The 27,497-nt window shown below is 35.9% G+C and overlaps 1 protein-coding gene across 12 annotated transcripts in view; it reads right to left on the bottom strand.

Moving 5' to 3' along the window:
* WDR17 (WD repeat domain 17) overlaps positions 1-26,752 on the bottom strand; it is a 55,016-nt gene extending 28,264 nt beyond the window's left edge. For 3 of the 12 annotated variants that reach the window (XR_010361224.1, XM_064417738.1, XM_064417740.1), the window contains exons 1-9: positions 26,627-26,688; positions 16,120-16,241; positions 15,217-15,317; positions 7,883-8,011; positions 6,713-6,896; positions 4,742-4,972; positions 1,512-1,763; positions 664-786; positions 152-339 (exon numbers count right to left, since the gene is read on the bottom strand). Coding sequence is in view for 11 of the 12 variants with exons in the window: in XM_064417738.1 (XP_064273808.1) it covers positions 152-339; positions 664-786; positions 1,512-1,763; positions 4,742-4,972; positions 6,713-6,896; positions 7,883-8,011; positions 15,217-15,282 (1,173 nt within the window). In the remaining variant the exon portion in view is untranslated. Of the gene's footprint in view, positions 1-151; positions 340-663; positions 787-1,511; positions 1,764-4,741; positions 4,973-6,712; positions 6,897-7,882; positions 8,012-8,770; positions 8,892-10,172; positions 10,285-11,606; positions 11,941-15,216; positions 15,318-16,119; positions 16,242-26,399; positions 26,534-26,626 lie in introns of those variants that run through there. The other 9 variants (XM_064417746.1, XM_064417748.1, XM_064417747.1 and 6 more) reach the window with 9 other exon arrangements.
* Positions 26,753-27,497: the final 745 nt, after the last annotated feature.

Below are 27,497 nucleotides of genomic sequence, written 5' to 3'. Positions count from 1 at the left end.
CTGTCATTTTATTTTCTAGAAATTTGGGCTCTCTTTAACAATAGAAACTACTCTACAGTACTGCAAAGACTTCATTCTCCAGTTATATGCTGTTAGAAGAAAGTGCATAAGGCATATAAACTCTCTATTGAAAGACAGAGATGAACCATACCAAATCTCTAAGGAAATCCCACTTTTTGGCTCCCATGTCATAAAGCCCCACTCCACCATCCATGAAGCAACAGACGGTATGACCAGGAGGAAGAGAAAATGCTTGGTTTTGGGTTAAAGTTGGAGGAGGAACAGCCTCACTTGTTGAAGACGTATGGTGATTTTTAGTAGGATACTGTGATGAACATGCTTAACAATATAAAGCAAAAGACAAAGAGAGAAGATTATTTCTTACTTCAATAATAAGTGAAATTATAAAGAGTAAAATGCTTGTATTCGAATAAGATTTAAAACAAAAGAAATGGAGAATTCCTGTATGAAACCTGGCCTACTAAAGAAGGACCTTATAAAGTACTTGATCCTTTATACATTTGTCTAATCCACTAGCAGCAGAAGGTACTTTAATTAAGAACTAAATAGCTGACCAATGCTACAGAGATTGATCTGGACTCATAAATAAGATTTTCTTAAGTTGCAGCCATTATAATGAATAACAATCAAAATTACACTTACCCTTTTTTTTTGGAGGAGAACTTAGCACATGCAAGCCATGGAAACCAGTTTGCTTCAATTTAAAATTATCTATAGGTGTTGTACGCGAAACATTCCAAACACGTAACACACCAACCTGAGAATCTGAGGTTTAAAAAAACAAAACAAAACAGAAGTGTGTGGTTTGAGGACTGATTTATATAAAAATACAGCAGCGAATTAAACTTCAAATCCTAAGAATAATTTTATAAGCAGGCATTATCAACTCGATAGAATCATAGAATAGTTAGAGTTGGAGGAAACCTCTGGAGATCATCTAGTGTAACATCCATTGCATCCTATTTATCCTCCATTCACCACTATGCCATATCACTATTAACAACAATTAGTTACTTAAACACAGATAAATTCTACCTCTCTTTTTATAAAATATTCTGCCAGTCTTAATTTCTTTATTCACTAGTTCAACCTGAGCCATAATGACTATGGTGTAGAAAAGAGGCAAGCATTAGATTCTTTTCTTTTAATTTTTTAAATCTCTGAAGTGATATCAATTAGTACAAATTAATAAATATTAATTCCTATTCCCAAAGGAATTAATATTTACTTTTGCTAAAGCGTGCATAAGGAAAAGATTATTTAGCATAAAAAATTGTAGAAAGTCACATATTTATGTAGCTATTATTTTTAAAACATTAAAAATCTGCTCAGTGTAGATTTATTATTTTTCGGTTTCGTGTTATGGTCTTTTTATGTACAATTGATGTATGCTTCTACTTGTAAAAATATTATCAAACAGAAAAATCAAACTTGGAGTATCAAGTCCTGTATTTGTTATCTTTGTATAAATCAGGAAATAAAAGCCTTACCTCCAGTTATAAACATTCCAGGTGCACTAGAAACCCAGGCTAAACACTGAACAGATGCTGCTGCACTGGGAAAACTAAAAGTTGTGATACAGGACAGAGATTCGGAATCAACTAGTCGAATACCATTATGTAAATTAGCAACAAGTAGGTAATCAGTTGACAAAGGGTCCCACTCCAGAGCTGTAACTGGATCCTCTTCATCCGTTCCTTCAAGAGATTCTGGTCTTAAGACATGTTTCTGATTTTTAGAACCTCGAAAGAGCACAAGAAAACAGGTTATTTAAAAATTAATTCAAATATATCCTTTCAATAGTTACAAGGTTGGCGAAGACGATTTTTTCCTCTCTGAATTTTTTACTAGCCTGCTCTATTGTCTGCAGCACTAAAAATAATGAAGCTGTCTTTGCAATATTTGACTTAGAGAATTACTTTTTCTATCAGATTTGACTTTATGTTTAATACAGCAGGAAACAGAAACACGTCAGATTTATAAACATAATTTTATAGGAAAGGAAAGTATGTCAAATCATATACATTGTTCTAAGGATTTCTGTGACTAAAGGTCTGCAGCACAACATAAAATACAAGCCATTTGAGTGCAAGTAAATCTTCACACCACAGCAAATACAGGCAAAATAAAGGCAGTAAGAACCAGAAAAACACTGTGGCAGTAAAGGCCTTTTCTGAAGAACTGCCTTTAGACATTTTTTTCTTCTTTAAAATTATGTGTGCAGCTATGAAGTGTTTATAGATTCCATAGCCAAAACAGAAGATTAAGTATCTAGTCTGACACCTACAAAAAAGACTACATGCTTCACTTTATGCTCTATATTACTGAAACCCACATTTTTAATATCCTATTTATCACCCACTTTTTCTCTTTACAGAGAGATGAATCTTAGTTGTATAAGGCAGTGTACAGTCCAAATGACATAGATCTGTATTTCTGAAGTTGTGATCTTATTAAAAAAAATACCGCTTTTCTAGAAATAAGGAATCTACACCTTCCATTATTCATCTTCAATCTAATTTTCAATTTTAGTACTGGCTCCTACACATTACTCTAAGGCAACTTTATAAAATCAGGTACCAGAGATGGGAGAAATAATTTAAGATTGCACAATAATTAACAACATAAACCAATTTTGTGAGTCCGTTTTTTTTCACTCCTCTGAAGCATTGGGAATAACAGCAGAAGTATGATAATTGCTTTAATTTGCCAAAAACTTGAGAACTCACACTTTTTTTAAACAATGTTCCCTGCTTACATTACAGGTCACCTTTTTATTTTACTGCAAATCAACATTGAAATGAAAAGCAAGAACAGACAACAAAGCAGAATTGCCATTTTCCAGCTAGCTACACAAGAACCAAAAAGTCCTCAAGTGACTGAAGCCATCCATTTTCGAACACTTCAGCCCCAAGAAAGTACAACCACCTGGTGGGAGAGTATGAGAGTATCTATCTAAGAGGCATTCAGTTTTACCTGTGCAAAAAAAGAGTCTAAAAGCAAACCTCATGCAAACCCTAACTGTTAACTTTTGTTTTCCGTTAAAAGAAGACATGAACATGTATGAATCATGCAACTGAGTCAAAGGTCATTTAAGTAAGCTCTGCTTATTTTGAGAACAAATGAAAGGGAAAACATTTGGCTCTATATGACTGCATTGAACCTCCCTAAGCATTGGGTATTAGTCTTATATTCTTGCATGTATTTTCTTTACACTAAATGTTCTGTTACATGAATGCATAGTCTAGAGTTAATAAGAAAGAAAACACAGCCATGGGAACAGAAACTAGGTAGATAACAGCAGTGAAAACAAACATTGTGTAGTCTGCTACTTATGCAGAAGATTTTCACCCAGCTGCGTATAAACTGCCAAGTTTTATTTCTCTGTAGGAAATGAAGACTCTTATGTATGCTGAGAACAGGAAAGAACTTGTATATCTTTTAAATTTTAAAATTATTTTAATAAAGATGTGTAATACTACAATAATAAATAAAACTATCCTAAATACAGAGAAAGGCAGCATTTCTGTGATAATCTAATTTAAATTTTGAGTTGATGCAAGCAATTTTATCCCCAACAATAGTAATAAATATATAAAAAAGTAATAAATAATTTTCCTTAAACAATTTCTTTACAGCGACTTGAATTGTAGCACATACAAAACTGCCACTCCCTAGATTTTTTACCCTACATTCTATTTTCATTTGCAGAACATGATTTTGATATTTTAAATATTTTCCTATTATTTCTGTTTTCATATTCAAATAATTTTAGACAGACATCACGAAAAGTATCAGTCTGATAAATACTTAGTTGTTATCATATTAACATTTATTTTCTTTTCCCAATGCCAGTGCTAATTCAGTCAGCACTACAGAAACAAGAGAATCTATCTCTGTGACATCCTGTGTGACAACTTAGTAGAGTGAACTGAAGAAAAATAAATTTTGTATGGCTGTTGAAGAACAACTCTATGTAAAATTAACACATTATTTAAAGAACAGTTTTTCTCACACAGTTGAAAATCAATTTTTATTCAAGGAAGAAGCAGTCAGGAAAAAATTCAAATAGTCAACTTAATACAGATACCTGCCTTTGAAGAAAACTATGAAAACAAGTGAAATATTACCTTCAAATGAGCTTAACACGACACCTTATTGGCAGAAGACTAGACTATTTATAAAGTATGCACAAATGTGTGTGGTGGATTTCAGACAAAAAGAGATAAATATTTTGCCATCTATCTTTTGACAGAACAGAACCATGAAGATAATATTAAGTATGAGGTGAGATTCTACCTATAAAATTGCAGAGGATTCTAGAATATGAAACAGAGGACTCCAGAACAAATGCAAAAGTAGGAAAGTAAATAAAAGATTCAGGTCTTTCCATTCAGAAAAACAAACTTGCAGGAAAATATAGTTCAGTAGAAGATCATGGCTTTCACCATTTGCAAAAAAAAGTGTTTACTGCAGTTGTGAAAAAAATGCAGTCTTATCTTGGTCTCAAAAGGCAGGAGACATAAAGAAAATGCTCTGCATTCTTTATCTAAGAAAGCATATTTTTGTGATATGGAAGGAATAGGAATATTGTGAATTGAGAAAATATGTTATGCATGCACCTACATGATAGAATCTGATTTTAAAAAGTGAAAAATTACATAAGGAGAAACAAGAGATACATATATAAAACTAAATATTTTGTCATATGAGTTTTTACCTGGTTGAAAAATAGATAGGCTTCCATCAGTATGTCCAAATACCACCTTTCCTTTTTTCTTTGGATGCCATCTAAACAGACTGATATCTGACAAGAAACTATGTGCTTCTCTATGCACAGTTACCCCGCTGTCAGGTCCTGAGATAGTCCAAATGTACAGTGGACCTCTGTGCGACACAAATGCAACTGCATCACCTGCATTCCAGCACCAGCCAAGGGATGCAGGAATTCCTGAAACACACAGGTAAACCTTATAAGAACCAGGACACAAAATTCAATATAGTATTCCTTGACCCAGTATCAGCAATTGTCTTGAAAAACAGTAGAAATAATTTTTCTACATAGAAGTTGCTAGACTGAAATTTAGAGAAGTGTGTGAACATCTTAAAGTGTAAAAGTAAACTAGAATTCTAGAGGAAGGAAGTAAAATAATTTCCCAAATTACTCTTTTGCTACTTTGATGGGCTGTATTTAATGATATCTATACTTCATCAGTGCCAAAGTCAATCACACATTTGAAAGAGGATAAGCCTGATACTGCAAGCAATACTTTCATTCATTCAGAATTTCATTCACTACTATGTTTTGCTCCAAGTTATTTACTACTAAGATAGTAAAATACTGAGAATTTCAAAATGCCTTTTTATCAAAATACAATGAAATTTAGTGATAAATTTAACAGAAGCAGATATTTGTGACAAAATTTTAATGCTAGTTCCATAATAAAAGGGAACTCTCAATAGCTTACTTCTGGATACATGACAGTTTTAATTCCATTGTCTATCACCTAAGTGTAGGCAGTCCCATTTAAGAATTTTGATCTTAATGTCTCCAACCCTATTAATCCTCATAATTTAATAATGTGTGCCTGAAGGACTAAATGACAGTAAGACAAATTCCTCAAGCTGAAAACTTAGAACTGTATTTAGACACTTTTATATGGCAGAGTAAAAGGGACTAAAAGAGAAATCAATAGAAGGTTTAAACATATTATCTTAAATTAGTTTCAAAAAATATTAAAATAGTTATAACATTTCTTCCTGTAGATTTTTTAACAATCCATGTATTGAAAAATAAGTACCAGCATTTATATTTATGCATAGACTGATACAATATTTCTTTTGGAATAGATCAAATCACTGTGGAGTTTCTTTTGCATGATATGCAAGATATAAAAGATTTCCAGAGGTATTCCCAAATGCTCTGTAGAGAACAGAGTAGGGAGTCCCAAAATAGCTTATTAGATCCTGAGATCCTAACTGTTCTTGTGTCGCACTCACTTTCCAAAATGTAGGAGTCAAGGATACCTGATGAGATTGACTGTAAGAACAGAAATACAGGCACTGGTTTTACCTAAATGACATGAATCAAAACTTGGCATGGAAATGTAACTGTAACACAGATGATTAACCCCTTAGACTTGTAATACTATCTCCAGCAGTATCAAGGCCTGAGATAAGATTCAGGTAGACAAGCATTAGGGTATTTAAACAAAAGCTGCTGATCAAATTCACTGATGATTTATACTTGACTCTGTTAAGGCTACCTTTTATTTGCTTTCACTTAGCTAAAGTCATTGTGAAATTTATTATTTTAAAATTTAATTGTTTATCCTTTTATACAGTGATGAAAATAAAGTTGGTTTTGGGATTTTTTTCTCCCCTGCTCAACAAGAAATCACTAGCAAAGTTAACTCTTGAACTGGTTAAGTTCTTTAGAGAAAAAGAAGAATGTCTTTATCAAATACAAGATGGTTGAAGGCAATTTACTCAAATAAACTATCATTATTTTCTAGAATGAATGACAACAAATCTGACAAGAATATTGTCAGATTGTGTTAGGCAATTATTATTGTGTTAGGCAATTGTTAAATCTCCAACCTACCAACTATAGAGTTTATACTATATCAAGTATTTCTCATACCCATGGATGGAGCTGTATGGATAAAACACATCTCCATGTCTAAAATACCTTTTGTATTGTCCAGCTTGGCCACAACCTTCTGTTCATTCACATTCCATATGATCACTAAACTATCTGCACTGGCACTTGCAAACACATCAGGGTTGTGGGGACACCAAGATATGGCTGTGATTGTCTTCTTGTGCTCAGACATAATTGCATGGAGCTTGAATTCATTGTATCGGTGATCCAGCTAAAGAAATAGTAAAATTCATTTCAGAAACACATTTTTTGTAAACTTACTTTAAATACCTCTGGGTGGGAGAATACTTCATATAACAGTATTAGATTATGGATTAATTTATAGTGCTTTTAACTATTGCCAGTACCTCACATCTCAATAAAATAAATTCTCATACATTGACTTGAAAAGAAGGGTTGCCCAATATCTGACTATGCAAAAAACAGTTTTATGTCTATCCTCCTGTCACTTAAAAATTATTTCATTTAGAAGTGTACTCAAACAATCCTAAAATGTATTATTTATAGGCATGGTAACAATAATTTAGTAATCTCCAAGGGGGTAAACAGGAAAGAATATAAAGATGAGTTTGAAATCCTTCTAATTTTTAAAATTACTTTGTACAGTTAAAAATACATATTTAAAAAATGCCCAAATATGACAAAGTAAATTTTGTTTAATTTAATCCTACTACCTGTATAACTCTTAAAATTAAAGTAAATCCTTTACTTCCTCACATATTTCTCAATCTGAAAATTCCAGGTAACAGCATTTCTGTTTGTTAGTTAGGTGTTGATATACAACAATTGCAAACTTCAGAAGACCACAGTGCTGAGGTGTTTGGGCTCCAAATTAAATAAAGGTGGGTCACTGAATTCACAACTTGGAACCATTTTAATCCACTGTGCAAAAGACTTTTTTATACTACAGCTTCAAATGGAATTGTGGAATTACTTAATTTCTCCATCAGAACCCAGTCTTGTATCACTGAGCTTCACTCATCTCAAATGTTTGCTACACTGAAAGCCTGTCTTCTAAAAATAATTCTTGACACACACAACTTCAAGGGTATCCTGAATGGAATATCGAGCTTTACACAGACATTTTCTTAGCAGCAACCATACTTGCAAAAGCATTGCAGAAACATTGTTTGAAAGTGTTCAAAGTGAGATCAACAACAATGTTACAGTGTGACTGATAAACAAGAATAATCTTACCTGATAAATATAAACAGCAAGGGTAGCACAGTAGGCAAATCTGTCCCCACTAGCAGCACATATATCCTTGTTCCATGGCTGACATCCAGCAGCTAAAAGTCCCACTTGTTTCACATGTGACATTTTTGCCTTTAAAACAGAAATTCATTAGACTCCAAGATGACAGAATATTAAAGAATAGAATACATTTTTGTTCCCATAAATAATTTATAAATGTCTACTTTAAAAATATAACTCGCATGAGATACAAATGAATGTATCCAAAATAAATACAAGTAGACCTTCAGAGACTTCAGTGCCACACAAGAAAGGGTGCCTAATACCATTCACAACAATCCAGCTGGAAGAAAAGGGGAGGTGGGGGATCCCACCCATAAAAACTTGAATAGTTTCTTGATTTGTACTAGCTGAAACTGTTCATCATGTCCATTTTCTTCTGTGGTCTGGTTCAATACTTTCTCTATTACAGTTTGATGCCTCCTCTGGTCTCCCATTCATCTCCCACTGACAGCCAGACAAAATAAACCATATACTAATAGTTTTAAGTAAAACTGACATGTAGAAAGGTCTTCAAACTACTTGCATAGAACAACTCTTTATCATATTATCCTCCTTATTATCATCTTTTCTGGAGAAGCTTTCTAAATTTTAATAATTACTGTTTAACAAAAAACATTGAAGCAAGCTGTGAAAAATCAAAAGCAAAGCTTAGGGTAACATTATAGTACAGCAAACTATGCTTTCTCTGTCCAAAACAAGTCTCACAGTGCCAGCTGTGCTCAGAATGAGAACACTGACTTCAACATAAAAATGCAAGAAATGCTTTGCTGGGCCAGACCAATAATTTATCTACCCCCCATTTCATTCAGGATAATGTCAACACATTACCTAGTAACAGAATGTCTCAGGGTCACATTTATGCTGTGGATAGATTAATGGACTGGGGGACATTAGGTAGAAAAATATTACGAGGATGACATCTTTAGGTCAAAGAGGTAAGAGTATAATCCTGAAAGAGGAGAAGAGCTATGTTAAATTTACCAAGTGTTAGGTACCATTTCAAGTTCCACAAAGGAGAGGGAATTAATGAGAAAGGAGACTTCAAAAGCAATCAAGCATTTTGACGGAGCAACTGTTGATAAAGTAGAAGGGTTGGTTACTCAATGCTTTGCTGTGCAACAGTTTAGCACAGATGTGTTGCTGTAGATCAGTCTTGACCTACTTGATGTCAAATATATAGAGGGGGAAATATTTTTCTAGATGATGGTAGTATTAGGGCACATACAGAACAAACTTTTTACGGGTGTTGCAGTAGTGATCTACAGAACCCAAAGGAACCTATTGGTCAGTATTGACTAAAAACTGGTTACCTAAATATTATCAAAATTTTATTTTAATGCATTTATATTAGGGATAAAAATAAAGTTGAATTATTAATTTTATTTTTAATTTTTCTCCTCTGCTTGGTGCATCTGCTTGACAAGTAAACAGTAATGAATAATTATAGGTAGCAAATTTCATAACATCATGTTTCTTTCACTTTGAAAAGTGTGAAAGTAAAAGAAAAAAAATTGAGAGTGACTTATTTTGGGGTTTCTTCAGCAGAAAATCAGGATCAGTTGAATGTTTGAGACTGATCATCTCAAAGATATCACTGACCCTAGTTAAAGTGCTTAAACATTCTGAGTGAGTACCAAATGACTGAAGGAAATGAAATGCTCACATGTAACCTTTGAAAATTTTGGTAAAAGAGACTGCAACAGCAGAACACAAACATACAGAAAATCAAGTTACAAGATATAGCTTTGTTGCACACTAGAGCTGTGGCTATTAGACTTCCTTTCTGTCTGTCAATAATATTTATTCTTCTCACTTCTGCAGCAAATTAGAGATTCCAGAAAGGGCATTTCTATAAATTGCATAAACTTGCAGCTTCTTTGCAATCCATCTCATTTTCTAAATTATATGAGTTCCCCAGAGAGAAATTAATCTAATTATTTAAAGAATCAGCATCATCAAGTGGCAAAAATAGTCTCCAAACTTCTAATTTTTCAATTTATTGTTCTTTTACTGTTCAGTAAAATTGCAAATTCCAGCGGTCCCTTCTGTGCAATTAAAGTGTAAATCACATATGCAGAGAAACAATTTCATTTGGGGCATTCAGAGTGGACTTCTTCTAGTTCCCATGAAAAAATAACTGGCATCATTAGCAACCACTTTTACTGAGATTAAAGTCCCCCAGCTGATCCTCCAGCTGATTAGATAACCATTTTAGGAAAGCATAGAATACCTGGAACTAGAAATTTTGGGTTCTGCTCTTGATTCCAGGGCAAACAATGGTATATCAGCAAATTGATAAGGAAAGTTAAAAAAAAGGCCATGGTGAAGTAGGAGAGAATTAGCTGTAAAATATTAGATTATCATAGGCTTAGTTTGTAGTTTTGCCACCTGAAAACCATCAATGTAAGATTGATAAAAAATTGCAACTATATAGAACCTAAGACTGCATAAGGCTTTACTTCATAATAATAAAAGATTTTTTTCACTTTGTACAGATAGTCTTTTTTACCTTCTCATATGGGAGCTAAGAATTCTTGATTTTATGAAGTTTTAATCTGTAAGAAAATATTATTTAAGTCTTGTTTAATTTGCAGTTTAATTACATGTAAAATTAGCCATAAAGCTAAGATCTGTTACAGATGCTAAAACAGAATTCCACAGATTTTTCTTTCAGAGTAACAACAGGTTTGTCTTGTAGGATTCTGCAGTAATCTCTATAAAAATGCTGCTAATAGATGAAATTTTCAATTATAGATGAAAAATGTTGCTCTGTAATATAGAATTATTTCACTGATTAAGAATTCATGCTTAATAAGTATTCTTAAACTTTGACTAGATTTTCCCTATTTAAATATACATAAAAAAATTACATATGTAAAATATTGAGTTTTGTTACAGAAAAGAATTTGCATTTTATTTACTAATATTTATTGTTTAAAACTTGTTATTATTTCCTGCTCTTTGTAATGATATACCATTTTACAAGAGGAAGCATTTGCCTTGAAATTCATAATGACAGTATCTAGAAGAAGAAATGACGGTTGTGTGGAATACTGACTTGCTCTCTCATAGGTATCACGTCTTAAAGCAATTTCCTGCATATCTTTTCAAACATTATAGATTTCTTTAAAGCATAATTAACAGAGTAAGTGGATATAAAAGAGAAAGATGTATTCATCATAACAGCCTGATTAAAATGACAAAAATCCAGAAATGCAGCATAACTGAAAATATGTATGATTTCACACATGGTGCATTTTTATACAACTGAGATTTTTTATACTTTGTAAAAATATTTTATGTTGAAATAAGGTATGTACAAGTAATTATATTTGGATCTTAAGTATACAATGAAAAAAAAACCAAACCTGTGCATGTAAAAAACGTATACCACATTGGGAAAGCTAGCAGTGTGTGCTCGCAGTTTCCATAGAGATGCAGAAAGAGGGAGGACAAAAAAAACCAATTTCTTTTCAATTGGCAGAAGTAGAAACATTCTAGGTCCTTCCTTGTTGCTTAATATAGAAAAAACCCCAACAACCAACCACATTAAACTGAAATTTGGTATATCATAAATATTATTTAAAAATAACAACTGAATTGACTACATACATACCATGGCTTTATATCAATAACTTAAAGATAAATGCCTAATAATCCCTACCTTAGCATAGGTATCAATTTTTGCAAAGCACTTTAGAATTTCCATGTTCATTCCAACACCTTGCTGGTCCCAAAAATTGAAAATATTGTTCTCATTGTAGAATGAAATCACTTTACTTGACAGATGGAGGAACTAAACCTTGATGTTCCCAAATAATGCAGTTACTACAGGATGCAGGAGAAAAGACTGAGTGTTGTGTCACACCACACACAAAACTGCAGTGCCAGTAGCCTGGCAACTGCAGCTCTTTAACAGGCACCATTTTAATTTTAATTTTAATCTAACTCCTTTTTCTCTGCTTCAGCTACTCGGTGTATTTCATTGCTCGCTGTATTTCCCAATTGCATACGATAACACCTGTAGAATAATAACAGGTCTGTAAACCCATCACTTAACACTTTCATTATCAATACAGTGTTTGCATGTTATCAGTATCAGTAAATGTCTAACCATCAAGCACAAGCAACAGATGCTTACATGTGCTTTGATTGTGGTCCATGTGGTGTATGACCTATCCAAATGTGCAATATGGCATGCATACAAAAGAGGATGTAGAGTAGCTTTATGTTAATCAATATGCTTCTGTGCATACAAAGTGTAGATTCTTAACAGCTACAAGCAGTAAAGTGCTAGTGTCCTCTGCTTCTATTCACTCTATTGTCATTATTTTCCATCAGGTTTGCCACTTTTCTTATATGGAAAGCTTGCTGTCACTCCTGTATGTCTGACATATAAAACTGTTATATCTCATCCACACTACTGTCCCAAGCTACCAATATCTTTGTCAGCAAATCAATGATAACATAATAATTAGTAAGATCTTTAGTGATATAAATACATTATATCACATTATTTCTCCTTGAAAACATTGGATATATTTACCCATCCTTGGGAGGAAATCTGTTGGAGATGAAAATGTCACCTGGAAACCACAGAGTTTCAAATTCATTACCCTATCCAGTGGGACCAGTTAGCAGCACCAGATAATGGACAATCATTTTATCTTGCTAAAAGCACAAAGGTCTTCAAACTTGTGCAGAAAGGTTGGCATGTCTGCAAGCCAGAGCAGAAAATGACTTCTGACTGACAATGTCTGCCTCAACAGCGCTGAGACACGTGTAAAAACACAAATGAAATTAGCACTGGTGTTCTTCCAGTGGAACTGGGAAACTCCAAGCACATTATAGCCATGTTAGGAAATTAATTTCTCATTAATTTTTCCTGACCCATGAAATAAGGGTAATTGGAAATACTCTGGTATACATGGAAATACTCTGGTATACAGCTTAAAAGCCAATAGGTAACTTACAAAATGAAAACTGACAAAACAAACAAAAGTTCTTCCTACTTTGGAGTACCGCAAAATGCTAACCAAATTGCAGTCTTGACATGGTTTACTAAACTGCAGTTACTACTGCAGGTCTCTGAACACACACTACTCAAGCAACTGCTTCTGGGCAAAAGATGAACAAAGTCTGCCTATATTAGTAGTGACAGTAGTGACAGTCACAATGTAGAAAAATGTATAATAATTATGTAGGTTTACACATGTACTTCCCTATGCAAGTGGAGCCCTTCATACTTTCCAGGAGAATTCTACCAAGGCAGTCTACTGCTTATTAAAGTGCCAGGCTGGTTGATGGCTTACCACTGAGCGGTATAGCTTGCAAAAATTGGAGAAGTTTTTTTCTAATTTTGTATACAACTCATGGCACACATGTCATGTATAGCTCCCAGGTAATCAGAAGGCCAACCATAGCCAGGAAGAGGACAAGGCTTTGAATTTCAACAAGATTCCTCAACAATACCAGAAGCTTTGGCTGGACTCTTGCAACCAGAATTTGCAGATGACATTTCCTTACTTATGACAACCTAGCAAGCGTTCAAAATGTGCATTCGCTTATCCAGACACTGATCAGGAAAAATAATACTCTGATTTAAAAGATTATTTGAAATGAACAAATGTTCTACTAGTGTTCACTGTCATTTTAAACCTCCACAATAAACCTGGACCCAATTCACTACCAGAACTGATTTAACCACAGCATCTCTGGCTTCACAAGGGAACAAGTTTTGGACCTTTCCTTAAAGTTTGAAACTTGAAATCACAGCCCAAAACTGTTTTTCAGAAACAAATACTCAAAATAAACCCCAAATGTATCATTCCGAGATAGATACCCTGCTTAGAAAACATAAGGCAATAACATTAAAAAAAATGTAACATAGTAAGTCTTACAAAGTAGTGCTTTGGACTGTCTTGACTATACTACTTGTACATTTAATTAGAATACCCTTTATTGTGCCACCTTAATGAGATACTCTAAAGAGCCATACTAGCCATACAATTCTGCAAGAATGGAGAAATGCTGATATTTCTAACAATAAATCACCAGCAGTGTTGGACTATACACCTAATCAATATGAAACCATCTAGCAGTGATAATAAAGCCATTATCAGTGGAGTATTGCTTAGTCATAGTTTGCAGATAATATGTGCAATACACAGAGATATGTATACAACCATGTCTGATCACAGTATGAAGCATCTAAGAGTCTGCATAAGATTCTGTTCTCATCTTCCAATCCAGAGCTACAACGACCAGAAGATTGCTTTTCTGCTGGCAAATTGCCAAGACTGCTCTGATTTCAGATAAAGTTACCTCTTGACACATCTCACATCTGAATCCCTGATGACAGCTACTAAAAGGTAATTCTACATCTGAAGCATCCATATCATGAGTGACATGTAAAATGAGAACAGTGGAACAGTATTAATATCTGCCAGTTCTTTTACACTTACGAGCATATAGCTGGCATTATCAAGTAATACACAATAATACAATGAAAGCAGCTGCTTTCACTAGCATCTCCTGCATTCTAACTAATTAGCTGACCATATACTCTGAAAACAAGAAAAAGAAATCACAGAAATACAAGGTACCATAGGAGAGTTTAATACAGTGAAAGAAATGTGACTTATATTCATTTCCCACCATAAATCTATGAAAGCAGCTGTAGACATGCAGCTAATAAATGCTAAAAATAAATCCAAGTTATCCTGCAAATGTTGCCATAGTAACAACTCCTCCTCAGAAAAATGTTAATAAAAACATAAAGCTATCCAAGATACAACTTGGAAATGACCCTAGGTGAATTTAATCTCTCCCAAATATTTTTGGTTTACCCTATTACTAACTATAACTATTTTATTTTACTCCATGCATGGTATATTAATTCCTTCTAATACAACAAAATGAAATGGTTGCTTTCCATCTCATTGCATATTAAAAAATTACTACTTGTTAAATTATGCAACCTAAAAAATGTAAGCAGGTGGTTGTCACACTTCCAGTACCTTTTATCCAGCTAGAAAGATTATTTTCAATATGCTTCATTTCAATATGCTTTATTATGCTTCACTCATATCCAAAACTCAGTTTGGATATGCCGTCTTTATGATTCAAGACCTCACTAAAACAACTAAAAATCTCTTCCTATACCACTATAGAAATACTACTTTTGATATTATCAATATAAAAATAAACAGCACCCTAAAGAAGAAAAATACAAAAATAATAAAAGAGAAAATATTACTTTAAGCAATTCTTACTCTTTGTTGTCCTTCATACCAATCATCTTCATCAAACCAGTGGGAAATATAAGTCATCCAAGCCATGAAAGAAGGCACAGTTGAAATAAAAAATACAGAACCTGAATATGTATAAGTACAATAAATCCTGTGCTAAAATTTACTCAACAGTAAAACAAGCTACTCAAAGATCAGATCTGAAGTCTGTTCTATGATTTCAGATTAATAAGTTTTAAATTCATAAATATGTAATTTGAAATACATTTAACAGCAATTTAAATGTTCTACCTATTGGATTTTCTAATGGAAAACAGAATTCAATACTAAAGCAATTATTAGATGATGTATTCCAGTATTTAAAATTGAAGCAGGTTACTGCTTCAAGATTGATTTTACTGTGCTTCTGAGCTCCGAAAATGAGGTGCTGTTTGAGTCATTCTTATCTGTTTCCTAAAAAAGTACTTTCATTTTTAAAAATGTACTATCTACAAAATGTAGTTCAGTGCACAAAAGCTTGTACTGAAATGTAAAATATCCTCAGAATCATGGGGAATGATTTGTTTTGGTTATGTAGGGAGTGGTTTCAATTGGCACAGTAGGAGGGGCCAAAATTATCACAGATACCAAGCATCAGTTTAATTTATTTTTTTTAAGAGGAAAAAAAATCTGCAACTCCATTGTTGACAGCCAGCAGAGCCTAAAGGGCTCAGCTGCAGCCACCAGCATTGGCTGAAAACTAAAAAGCCTAATTTAACTAATTCATCGGAATGGATCAGCTTCTTTTCTCTTCCTTAGAAGAGTTCCACAGCGCTTATTCCTTCCACAGGTAGTATCCTTTTCTGGTATGCTTCCAAGTTTCACATTAGGTTTCACAGTGCATTATGCCAGCGAAAATGAAAGGTAAAAAGGAATAAAAGCTGTTACCACATTTCTGTACTGCAGCAATACACTTCTTCAGCTGTACTGTTTAGGAGACATTATCATACAAATCTTCCTGACTGCATGGTTACAGCAACTATCAAATCCTCAACAGAGATTGTGCAGACCTAAAAAAAACCAGTTTCGTAAGAAACCTAGGATCCAGACAACCTCTGCCTTTCTATACCGACTTAACAAGCTGTTCCCCACAGTTTGCAATATAATAAATGTAAAAACTAAACAGGGAAGTCTATTGTTTAATCAAGAAACAGACAAAGCAAAGTAGGAAAAGTAGCTGAAAGTACCAGCTACTAACTCATCGACATTACTTACCGTTTCCACAGAGCAATTCTGTGTCATTACCTGTCCTACCCCAGAATGTGTGTAGGCAGGTGACATTCTCCAAGGGAATAAAGAAAAACAGCAATAATTTTCGTTCTCAACCTCTAACTCAGAAATTCTGACAGTCAAGGAGAAAAAAAGAAAATAAACAAAAAATACAAACTGCACATGCAAAACCATAAATATTTAAGTCAAGACACCCAGTAACAGGAAGTAGCATTCCAAGATTATCAGATTTTTTGTAGTTATACAGTCATCCATGTAAATGGATACAGACATACGAATATACAGAAGAACTTTCTACAATGCTGCTGAAGTTTTTCAAATTACTTGCCCTTTGAGATTTCAGCTAAAACATTAACTATGCAAAGTGCAGAGAATTGCATGGTCTCATAAACTGTATGAGAAACATAGCACCAATTCAGTCACCTCGAATGACAGTGCCGAAGAAATCTCTGACCATAATCATGGTCTATGAGCAATCAAGAAAAATATTACTGATGTACTGCCTCTGCAAACAAAAACTGTACTAATTGTTAAAACATATCCATATTATTACTGCCTGTTACACAAGAAAATCATGGTTTCATGTAAATTAATACTTGCCCATTAATCAAAAGACTTTGCTTTCAGGGTGTTTTGGCTTTTTTATAAGGGCACATAGTATCACTGAGAATGTTGATCAAAGAATTACAAGTAGTACAATAGTATCAAACTTGTTTCTCTTCTATGCCTGTAGCTGTTCCACAACCTATGAAAACTTTTTTCTTTTGTATGCCTGTGTATTGGTTTTGCATTCTCTGGTTTTCGGTAGTGAGGGGTTCACAGAGGCAGCTTCTGTGAGAAGTTGCTGGAAGCTTCCACCGTGCCTGGCAGAGCCAGTCCCTGATGCTCTGAAGATGGACATGCTGCTGGCCAAAGCTGGGCCAATGAGAGGGGTTGGTAACACCTCTCTGATAACATATTTAAGAAGGAAATCAAAACAAAGTGAACAGGTTTTTTCTAGTCAGACAAGAGGCGGAGGTGAGAACATGTGAAGGAAACAACAGAGACACCAAGGTCAGTGGAGAAGGAGGGGAGGAGCTGCTCCAGGTGGCACAGCTGAGATTCCTCTGCAGGGCATGGTGAGACCATGGTGGAACCGCTGTGCCCCTGCAGCCATGGGGATCCATGGGGGATGCAGAGTTCCACCCACAGCTCATGGGGATCCATGGGGGATGCAGAGTTCCACCCACAGCCCGTGGGGGAGGTGCTCATGCTGGAGAAGGTGGATGCCTGGAAGAGGCTGTAATCCAGTGGGAGACCTGGTGGAGAGAGGGGGCCCTGTTCCAGGCTGGAGCAGCCTGTCCTTGGAGGGCTGCATCCTGTGGAAGTGACCCACACCGCAGCAGCTTTAGCAGGACTGTGCCTGTGGGATGGACTCACATTGCAGCAGTTTTGGGAGGATGCCTGCTCGTGAGACCAGACCCACTCTGGAGAGGTTCGTGGAGAACTGTCTCCCATGGGAGGGACCCCATGGTGTAGCAGGGGAAGAAAACCTGCGGTGGCAAACTGACCAAAGCCCCATGCCCCATCTCCCTGCACTGTTGGTGGGAAGAATGGAGGGCCTGGGGAAAGAAAGGATGTTTTTAAGGGCTTATTTTACTTCTCATTATCCTTCTCTGATTTAGTTAGCAATAAATTCACTTTGTACCTTTAAGTTGAGCCTGCTTTGCCCTTGGACTTATTTTTCTCTCAATCCTTATCTCAACTGATGAACCCTTCAATAATTTTTCTTTCCTCTGCCCAGCTGTGGCAGGGGAGGGTGAAAAGTGGCTTTTGTGGATGCCTGAAGTTTGGCCAGTGTCAAACCACAACAGCCTGTAGCTGCTCCACCATCTATGTGATCTGAGTTTTCTAGTCTCAATATCAGCCTGTCAGAACAATGAGTCTCTCAAGACAGACAAACACTGTGACTCACATTTAGTTTCAGCATCATCAGGGAAGCATGGGCTAAAATAGATATGGATACTGCATTATCCTTTCAATAAACTGGTAAATATCTTCGACTGAAAAATACAGATGTAATTAAAATCTCAAGATAGCAGATAGGAAGTTAAACTGCTTAAAAATATCTGTTACAATTACCTGTGAATAAATTAAGAAGTTTGGTGTTAAACTATACATGAAAAAAAAGAAAAGACAAGAAAGACTGTAAATGCATTATGAGGCAATTATATGTTTTTTCATCATTCATCTCCAAGTGCTGGGAAAACTATTATAGTGTGCTGGTTTTGGCTAGGGTAGTGGCTGGTATGAGGATGTGTTTTGGGTTTGTGCTGAACAGAACTGACAACACAGAGATTATAATTAATATAGATTACACAGAGCCAAGGCATTTTCTGAGGGTGCATATGAAGCTGTAAGGAAATTCAGGCTGGGACAGTTGACCCCAATTGACCAAAGGGATATTCCAGACCATACTACATCATGCCAAGTACATAAAGGGAGAGGACGAAGGAGGAGGGGGAGACATTCAGAGTGATGGTGTTTGTGTCCCCAAGGAAGCACTGATGGGGCCCTGCTCTCCTGGAGATGGTGGAGCACCTACCTGCCCATGTGAAGCAGTGAAATAATTTCTTATTTAGCTTTGTATGTGTGCTTGGTTTTTTATTTCCCTATTAAACTATCTTCATCTCAACCCACAAGTTCTCTGGCTTTTACCCTGCAGATTCTCTCCCCAGTCCTGCTGGTGGGGGAGTGAGAGAGTAGCCGAGTGGGGCTTGGCTGTTGGTTGGGGTTAAACCATGACATAGAGGTAAAACAAAACGTATGTATAGGATGAATAAAACTATGTGTACTAAACATTATAATAAAAATATTAAAAACCTCAAAGTGTTTGATCCCTTAAATTGTTGTAATTAAGAATATTATTAAATGCTTTACAAGTAACTTAGCATGCTCTGAACCTAAAGTCCAGTTGGTACCTCCAGTTAAGTGTTCTTTGATCTCAATTTAAGCACAATGAAATGTACTATAATAGATCAGACCAAAAGAGACATCTTCAAGGCACATACAGTATTATATATAAGATGCCCAATACATTTGTTTATAATATTCTGGAAGGAATAAAAGAAGATAAAACATCCTATTAATATGATGCAGAAACAATTGTTTAATTCTTGAGCTGACACAAGAAAATGGCATGAAACTGTGTCAGGAAATGTTCAGTTTGACATTATGAAAAGGTTCTTCACTGAGGGGGTGATCAGTCACTAGGACAATTTCCTCCTGAAGATTTCATTACACCAAACCATTCAGATTTCACTGTGCATCTGGACAATGCTCTTAGTCACATGGCTTAGCAAGGAGCAGGACGTCGGACTCAATGATCCTTATGGACCCCTTCAAACTTGAAATATACTATGATTCTACGATCAAACTTGTGTTGCAGACATTTCACAATCCTCCCTTTAGAACTAGGTACTTTCATTTTAGCTCATTTCAGATTGACTAGGCCTAAATACAAAAAACCTAAAACAGTCAGAAGGAAAAAATGGAAGGGATGTTGAAAATAATGCTTTAGGACATGAACACTACATGTGTTGTTAAAAGTTCAGCACTACATTGGTCAATAATTATAAGAAACCAAATAAAACCAACCACCCTACCCCCCAAAAAAAATCACAATAAAGTCCAAAGCAACAAATAAAAAAAAAAAACCCAGTGGTTATCTTCTCTTTGTATTTAATATTGAAAGTTGATTTTCTGGACATTCCAGTGTAGATATCTGTTTATTATGAAAGCAAGGTACTTACTACCTTGCCCTTTACAAAAGACACGACCTTAAGAATCTGGAAGAATATGCTGGAGATTATAGTGGCTTCAATCTCTAGACAATAAAAAACCCTGTACCTAAATACAACATACATGTATAATTCACCTAGAAAACATAGGATAAAAGATTACTTTTGAAAATAATGTCCTATATTGCATTGGAATGAGCAAACTGATGCTACTCTCCCATGTGTTATCTGGCAACATCAGAAGTCAGCAATGCACTTTAGTTATGAATAAAGATTTTCAGAAATTTATGAGAGGTAAGAAACTTCTATCTTGGTCTTCCACATTTACTGCCAAATTTGCTGTTAATTAACCATTTGAAGTTGATATACTGCACCAACCATGTACAACCAACCATGAACTTTTTTTCAAATACATCTTTAGCCACTGTTTCTGCTTCTGCTTAACTATTATATACAGACATATTTACACATTTGTCTACCTTCTATAAAAAGTCATGTTTGATATATTCTTGCCATAAATCAGTAGCATTATATATGTTTCAAAATTAAGAATGATTTTAAATTAATTCAATTTTTACCTCAGAATTTATTTTTGCTGTACTCAATTCTGTGAGAAAACGTCCTGCCAATCCATGTAGACATAATGTCATATGTCCCATCACAACTCTAAAAATTATCTGTCTTAACTACTGAATTACTAAAAATTAACATGCTGTGACTTTGCATTGAAGACACAAAACTCATTATAATAATGTCTTCATAACAAAAATGCACAACTACCCAAGAACAAAATACTTTAAAAATTCCTTTAATTACAAGATTATAGAAATTAATTACTTTCCTAATTTACGTGCCATTATGCAAATACATTACTCCAACATCTACAGTAAAGAAGTCAGTTAAATCCTCAGGTTTTATTTATTAACTAGCACTTTAAGAATCTTTACACTGAGAACACAAAGTATGTAATGATGCCAAGTATCCTAAAATAAATCCTAAAATACAATGTTTAGAGCAAAGCTGTGCAAGAACCAACCATATGATAATGACACAGCAAACCTATACCTCAGTGATCTTATGTCATACAAGGTCAAGCAAGAATTTGATTTCCCTAGACTTCCCCAACTCCTATAAAGCTACTAACAGCACAAACATAGCATGGCTCTAAATAAATGTCCTTTTTTAATTTTTTCCCTCACTTGCTCTTTCCCAACAAGCTGTATGGATTTATCAGAACAACCAGGCTACCTCACAGTGACTGGAATAAGCTGTTAGTAACAGATGTACAGCACTATCATCACCACCAGCTCTACACTGGGCTGAGACTTTCACACAACCTTCTCACAAGCTACTTTTAAGATTGAGCTTTATCAGTTTATTAGAGGAGATTAAGCTTTAGCTACCAACAATAGCAGTGGATTGGACTTCATCATGTGTCTTCTTAAGGATGTTCTATAACTGGATTTTAAAAATGAATTCAATGAAGTTTTATAGTCTTTTTCCAAGAAAAGAAATTAACACCTCTTAAGAAAAAAATTATAAGTTCATATATATTTATAGTACCAATTTTACTATGGTTAGCAGACGCCATTCTAATTCTGTGAAGAATACATTTCAAAATTCCAATTTTAAATATCTCCAATCATGTCCTTGATCAAAAAAGACAAAAAGGAGCATATTTACAGAGAAAAATTACAATCTTGTTCATAAAACTATATCTATATTGAAATACTTGTATCAGTTCCATAATCACTACTTGTATAACATTTGAATGCAGTCAATGTTAAAGTGCCCCAGTTATGATTTAACCCGGCAAGTACATAATTCCCCATGGCCACTTGATGATTTTTTGGTCTGTCAGAAAACAGTTCATATGCCAAGAAACATATTGCATGTATTTTTTAGTATAATGATCACAAGATTTTATCTATGTCTAGCTAAGTCATTCCATTGTAACATATTCTTCAGAGACATACTACATTTTAATAAATTTAGATTATAATAGTGCAAGTCCCTGTCTGTAATTATAATGCACACATTATAAAGTAAATATTTTAATTACATCAACTTTTTATACTATAGTTGGCTGATTTGGATGTTAAGATAATAATTAATATAATGTACATTTCTAAGGCAGATATAGAAATAACATAAGCAGTCTCTCATGTACCAAAAACTTATCTATGAAGAAAAAAATGTCAGCATCTGTAGCCCAAAAAGGACCACAAAGAAAATAAACTGAAAGTAGGAAAATAATTTAATGAAATAAAACAAATTTTTCTAGCTGTGAAGCTCAAAGTAATATTTTAAATCAACTGTATTTGTTAATGGATTTGCTGAGATAAGAAAGTTTGAACAGTCAAAGGGGGGATGACATCCAGTTGTATGTCAACTTACTAATTTTCCAAATTTGAACTAGTAGTTAAAGCTGGATGTAGGCAAGAAAAACTTGATTTTATTAGAAAAAGAGGTCAGCTCTTGAAAAGTTTATCTCCAATACAATGTTCTAAAACATGAGATTTTTCTGCCCTAGGAATTTTTACAGAGTGGCCAGTTTAACAGGTTTGTTCAGACACTTCAGAGCCACTTGTGCCCAAGTATCCATAAAGGCAAAGGAAACGTCAAAAAGCAAACATCACAACAACCCCCAATACGAGAAGCCCTCTAACTGTAAAAAGATTGCCCTTCATTCTCTGGGAAACCAGTATGGGATACAACTACATAACGTGATGACATCCAGCAGTTAGGTATAAAAGATGTGCTTAGGTTAGCAACAAATGATTAGTGCCGAGAAGAGCTCTTCTCAACACTAACCTCACACTTGACAGCAGAAATCTCAGTCTTTCTTTCCTGAAACCTAAACCAGTGTATGTCACTGATCTCCCGGATCTGATATGTCCTCTTTCACTCAGTCATTATCAGTCCTTTATCACAGGTATTTTTAGACAATAGGTAACAAATAAAGAAAAGAAAATTAGGAGAATGAAAATAGTAGCTTTAATTAGTTCTCTTAGACCTTGATTAACCTATGTGGGGTAAAAAATTAAATGTAATCAACTCTAACATAAACCCCCCAAAAGGTTCTTTAGCCAGATTGAAAAAGAGAATACAGAAGTTTAAGGCCCAAGAATTAGGTTTCAGACTGTCAACAAACTAGGCCATTTATGTCTCATGAAGAAAGACGTCACAGAGCATGTTATCTAGTGGTACAAGTAAATGTCAACAATTACACCCTAAGACAAAAACAAAGTGATGTTAAAACATGTAACTCAAAGGGATGAGATAAATGCTGTGTGTTGTGTCCTCCTTCTCACCCCCTTCAAAAAATACAAATAGAGGTGCTGAGTTTTAAGAGACCGTGAAATTAAGTACATATTACACAACTATAGTAGATCAAGCAGAATGGAATCAGTCAAAAGGAGAATAAGAGGGAAAAAAAATCCCTTACAAAATAGTCAAACTTCGGATGTAATAAAATCATGGGAAAAGTATGAGCCACCAACAGGATGCAGCCAGTAGAGATGTACAACATGTTAGGAAAGATTTTGCAAACATGGAAGGAGGCCTGACACAATTTTACCAGTCATTCATGCATTATGTTTGGTTAGCCCATTTAAGAGAGATGTATTTAGACATTTAAATACATGGGTTTAAAAAATAATGAAACAAGGAGGCAATTTTCAGAGATATAGAAATGTTATTTGAACCAAAATATCATACATGCTAAGGACCTGAGTTTAAATTGGTCATGGTGGCTAGAAGATAGGTAAAGGTTCCTGAACCGGAACAAATTTATAGTCAGTAGAAGAATTAAGAAAAAAAACCCCCTCCATTAAGTAGGGAAAAGGCAGTACTAACCTCATCAATTGACCTATAATATACAGCCCAAGGTAAAAAAAGAGATTACAACAATCCTTTTCGACTGCATCAACTGCTTCTGAGAGCCTCTACCATCAATAAGTAAGAAATTAGATACTGGACAACAACAACAACAACAACAACAAAAAAAAAAGAGATTCACCACTGATGAAGATCTTAAAAATCAATATTTATCAACTTGTTTGCTTACAAACAGTTTTCCACATAAAATTAAACAAAGTAGTCCAAGAGAAAGAAATGTAAGGAGAAGACTCAGCAAGGACAACAGTGCAGTCAAGGTCATCAGCATAGAATAAAACACCAACAAAGAAAGAAGAGTCAAGTTCCTACACTTGACACTGCTTTAAGAACTAATAAATTATATTGTCAACAAATAAAAAAAGTCAGCAAAGTTATACAGGCCTTTACTGTAGATAACCAAATAAATCCCACACATACCAGAAAAACCAAATTCTCCCACCAGTACTAGAACTGGATAAGAAATAATTGGGCCCAATGGATAGAGGCAAGGTGTGCTTATAGGATGCAAGTGGGGAAAAGATTACCATAAAAGCTTCTGACTTTCTCCAGTGCTCATAGTACAGCTCAGCTGCTACCAGAAATAATAGCTAGCCTGAGATACAGGATGTCACCAAATTGCCTATACCCTACAGGGGAATTCACAGTTCTTGTAGCCACTTTCTGTAATTCAAATGTTATATTTATTTCTTCTCGTGTGCTGTCTATATTTTGCTTTATAAAACAAATAATGTCAGTTACACAACATCACCACCAGGTCTTGGTGAAGTTACTCTTACTGGCCACATCAACTTTAATTCACAGACTGCAGGAAGAGGAAATACTGCTTTCCCTAAGTTATAATCTCCTATTACCACTGCCAGAAATAAAATACTGAATTAAATGGACTATTAGGACTTTCCAAGGATCTGCTTGCTATGTGGGAGTTTTCCTCATAGCAGATGACCAAATGATAAGTTTATTGCATGCTATAGGTCTTTTAAACAGCCAGGGCTACTCAAAGAGTCCAAGATTTGGTATAACAGAACATAGAGAATGTTGGAACTGAAGAAGTCAATAGATATTTTATCAGAGAGAATAATTAATAAGTGAAAAAAAATCAGTAAGTAAAACAATAGCTTCATGATATTTTGATGACACCAATAAATCATCTAGACTGATTTCTGCAAGACACTTATTGTCAAATAGAAAACTTGAAATGTATCAGTAACTTACACAGTTGCGCCTGTAATTAGGAAAGAAACATCACAACAGAAGTGTATTTTCCCTATTTTAGGACTACAAAAAATTAGGAATTGCAAGGATTAGAACCTTGAACTTATTTTAAAACAGTGGGAAATATGCCTTACCAGAAATAAATTAAAGAAAAATAACTCTGTACTAAAGTTTGAAGAACATCTTACTGTTATGTGTTCCTTACCAGGATTCTTCCCCTGTTATACTCTTATGAATAGCAGGTAGCTGCATAATGCCATGGCAACATTTTTAAATAAGGTACAAAACCACAGGGATCAACACTCCTAAAAACACCCTCTAAAATTAGTTAGAAAGAGATACAATGAACTTCCTAGCCCATTAAATTTTTGAAAGAGTAAGTGCATGGCAATCAGAAAGAGACTTGAACCAATAGGGTTTAGCATTCAAAAAGGACATTTCCAAGTATTTATTTTCTATATCACTCCATGGTTAAGCCCATTATTAAGAACAGTATGGTCTTTCTCAAGTTTAAAATCCAGGATTATGATCTTCACTGCAGCATTAAAAGTAATTAAAGATCTTGCTCAGACTTTGATTTCATACCAGCCACCTTCAAGCCTTCCAAAACAGTTTCTCAAATTGTTGCATGACAATGTCTATGTAAAGCAACAACTCTTAAGATATTAGAAGAATTTACTGTACAGAAAAAACCCCCTTAAACTTATTTCTTCACTTGCAAAGTCTGCTGTCTTGAATTCGCTTCCATAAGCTTTGCTTACTTAGCTTGTAGTTTGCTTTTGTACTTGAATGATTTTTTTTCTTAACTCTCTAAGCTTGATTTTGCTTCCCCCTCCCACCCTCGTCCCAGCTGGGAAAAGCATTTATAGTATAAACAAGCCCAAAGCTCTCCCTCCCTGCGGAGGGCAAGCGTTTGCTTGCTTCTTTCAGAGATTGCTGCCTCCGCCTTCACTCGATCTCAAGTTCCCGTTTCCACACAAGCACGTTTGTAAAGAGACGCACACAGAGTAGGACAGTCCCCAAAACAGTGCAAAATCCCGACAATACCGTCAGACGGCTCCTGGACGCTTCAGACACCGCCCGCAGCCCCGAGAGCTCCCCGGGGCCGCTCCGTCCCCGGAGCGCAGGTGGGCGCAGTGGGGGCGGCCGAGCCCCGCGCAACCTCCCGGGCCGTGCCGCACCCCGCGGGGCAAGAAACACCTCGGGGGGCAAGAAACGCCGTGCCGCACCTCCCCTGCCCTGCCGTGCCCGGCCGCCGGCCCTGCCCGCCTCACCTGTCCGCCCGCAGCGCCCACAGCGCGGCCCGGGAGCGCCGGGCACGGCAGCGCCGTCTCCGGGCAACCCGCGCGCGCGCCCCTGCCGCGTTACCGGGCAACGCGCCGGCCGCGCGCGCGCCCCGAGCGCGGCCCCGGCGCGGCTGCGTGTGGGGTCAGCGGCCCTGGCCCGGCTCCACGGGCGGCCGCGTCCGGCTGGGCCGGGCGGCTCATGGCCGCGGGGTTACTGCGGTGGGGCTGGGTGGCCGTGGAGGTCTCTTCCAGCCTTAGTGATGCTGTCATTGTGTGGCTGTGCCGTGCGGGCTCTGCTGGCGCGGCGGCCGGGAAGGGGAGTTCTCAGAGCTCGCATTCCCCGTTGCTGGGTGGGCATCAGAAACCAGTGCCAGGCGGGAAGGGCGGATTTTGCGCTCCCCGAAGATCTCCGGGGGATGCTGGTCCGTCCCCAGACGCCCCAGTTGTCAAGCCAAGCACTTGAAAAGTGGCATGAAATTGACTCGGTTTGATAAAGTGACATGAATATTGACTCATTTAGCTGTAGCTGCACCTCGTTCGCAGGGACCGTGGCTACACGCTGAGGGCTGAAAGGAACTGCAGACTAACGCACTAAATCTGTCAAACAGGAGTCACAAAATACATCCCACCAGATCCCACTCCACCTGGGGTTATCACATAGGTGGGTTTAAGATTCACAGAGCTTATTGGGCAACATCCACTTATTTTTCTCTTCTACTTTTTCCCTCCTCCAACTGTTTGTACAGCCGGGTGGTGGCTTGCAGTGTGGAACTTGTTTAGTGAAAACTATTTTAACTCGAATTATATTTCAGACAGAAGATTTTCCTGGTCCAACTCAGTTTATCACCATTGCTGTGTT

The sequence above is a fragment of the Passer domesticus genome, chromosome 4, assembly GCF_036417665.1.
Source record: "Passer domesticus isolate bPasDom1 chromosome 4, bPasDom1.hap1, whole genome shotgun sequence".
Classification (NCBI taxonomy): Eukaryota; Metazoa; Chordata; class Aves; order Passeriformes; family Passeridae; genus Passer; species Passer domesticus.
Note: the sequence above shows the minus strand (reverse complement) of the source record. Positions and strands in the feature narration are given on the sequence as shown.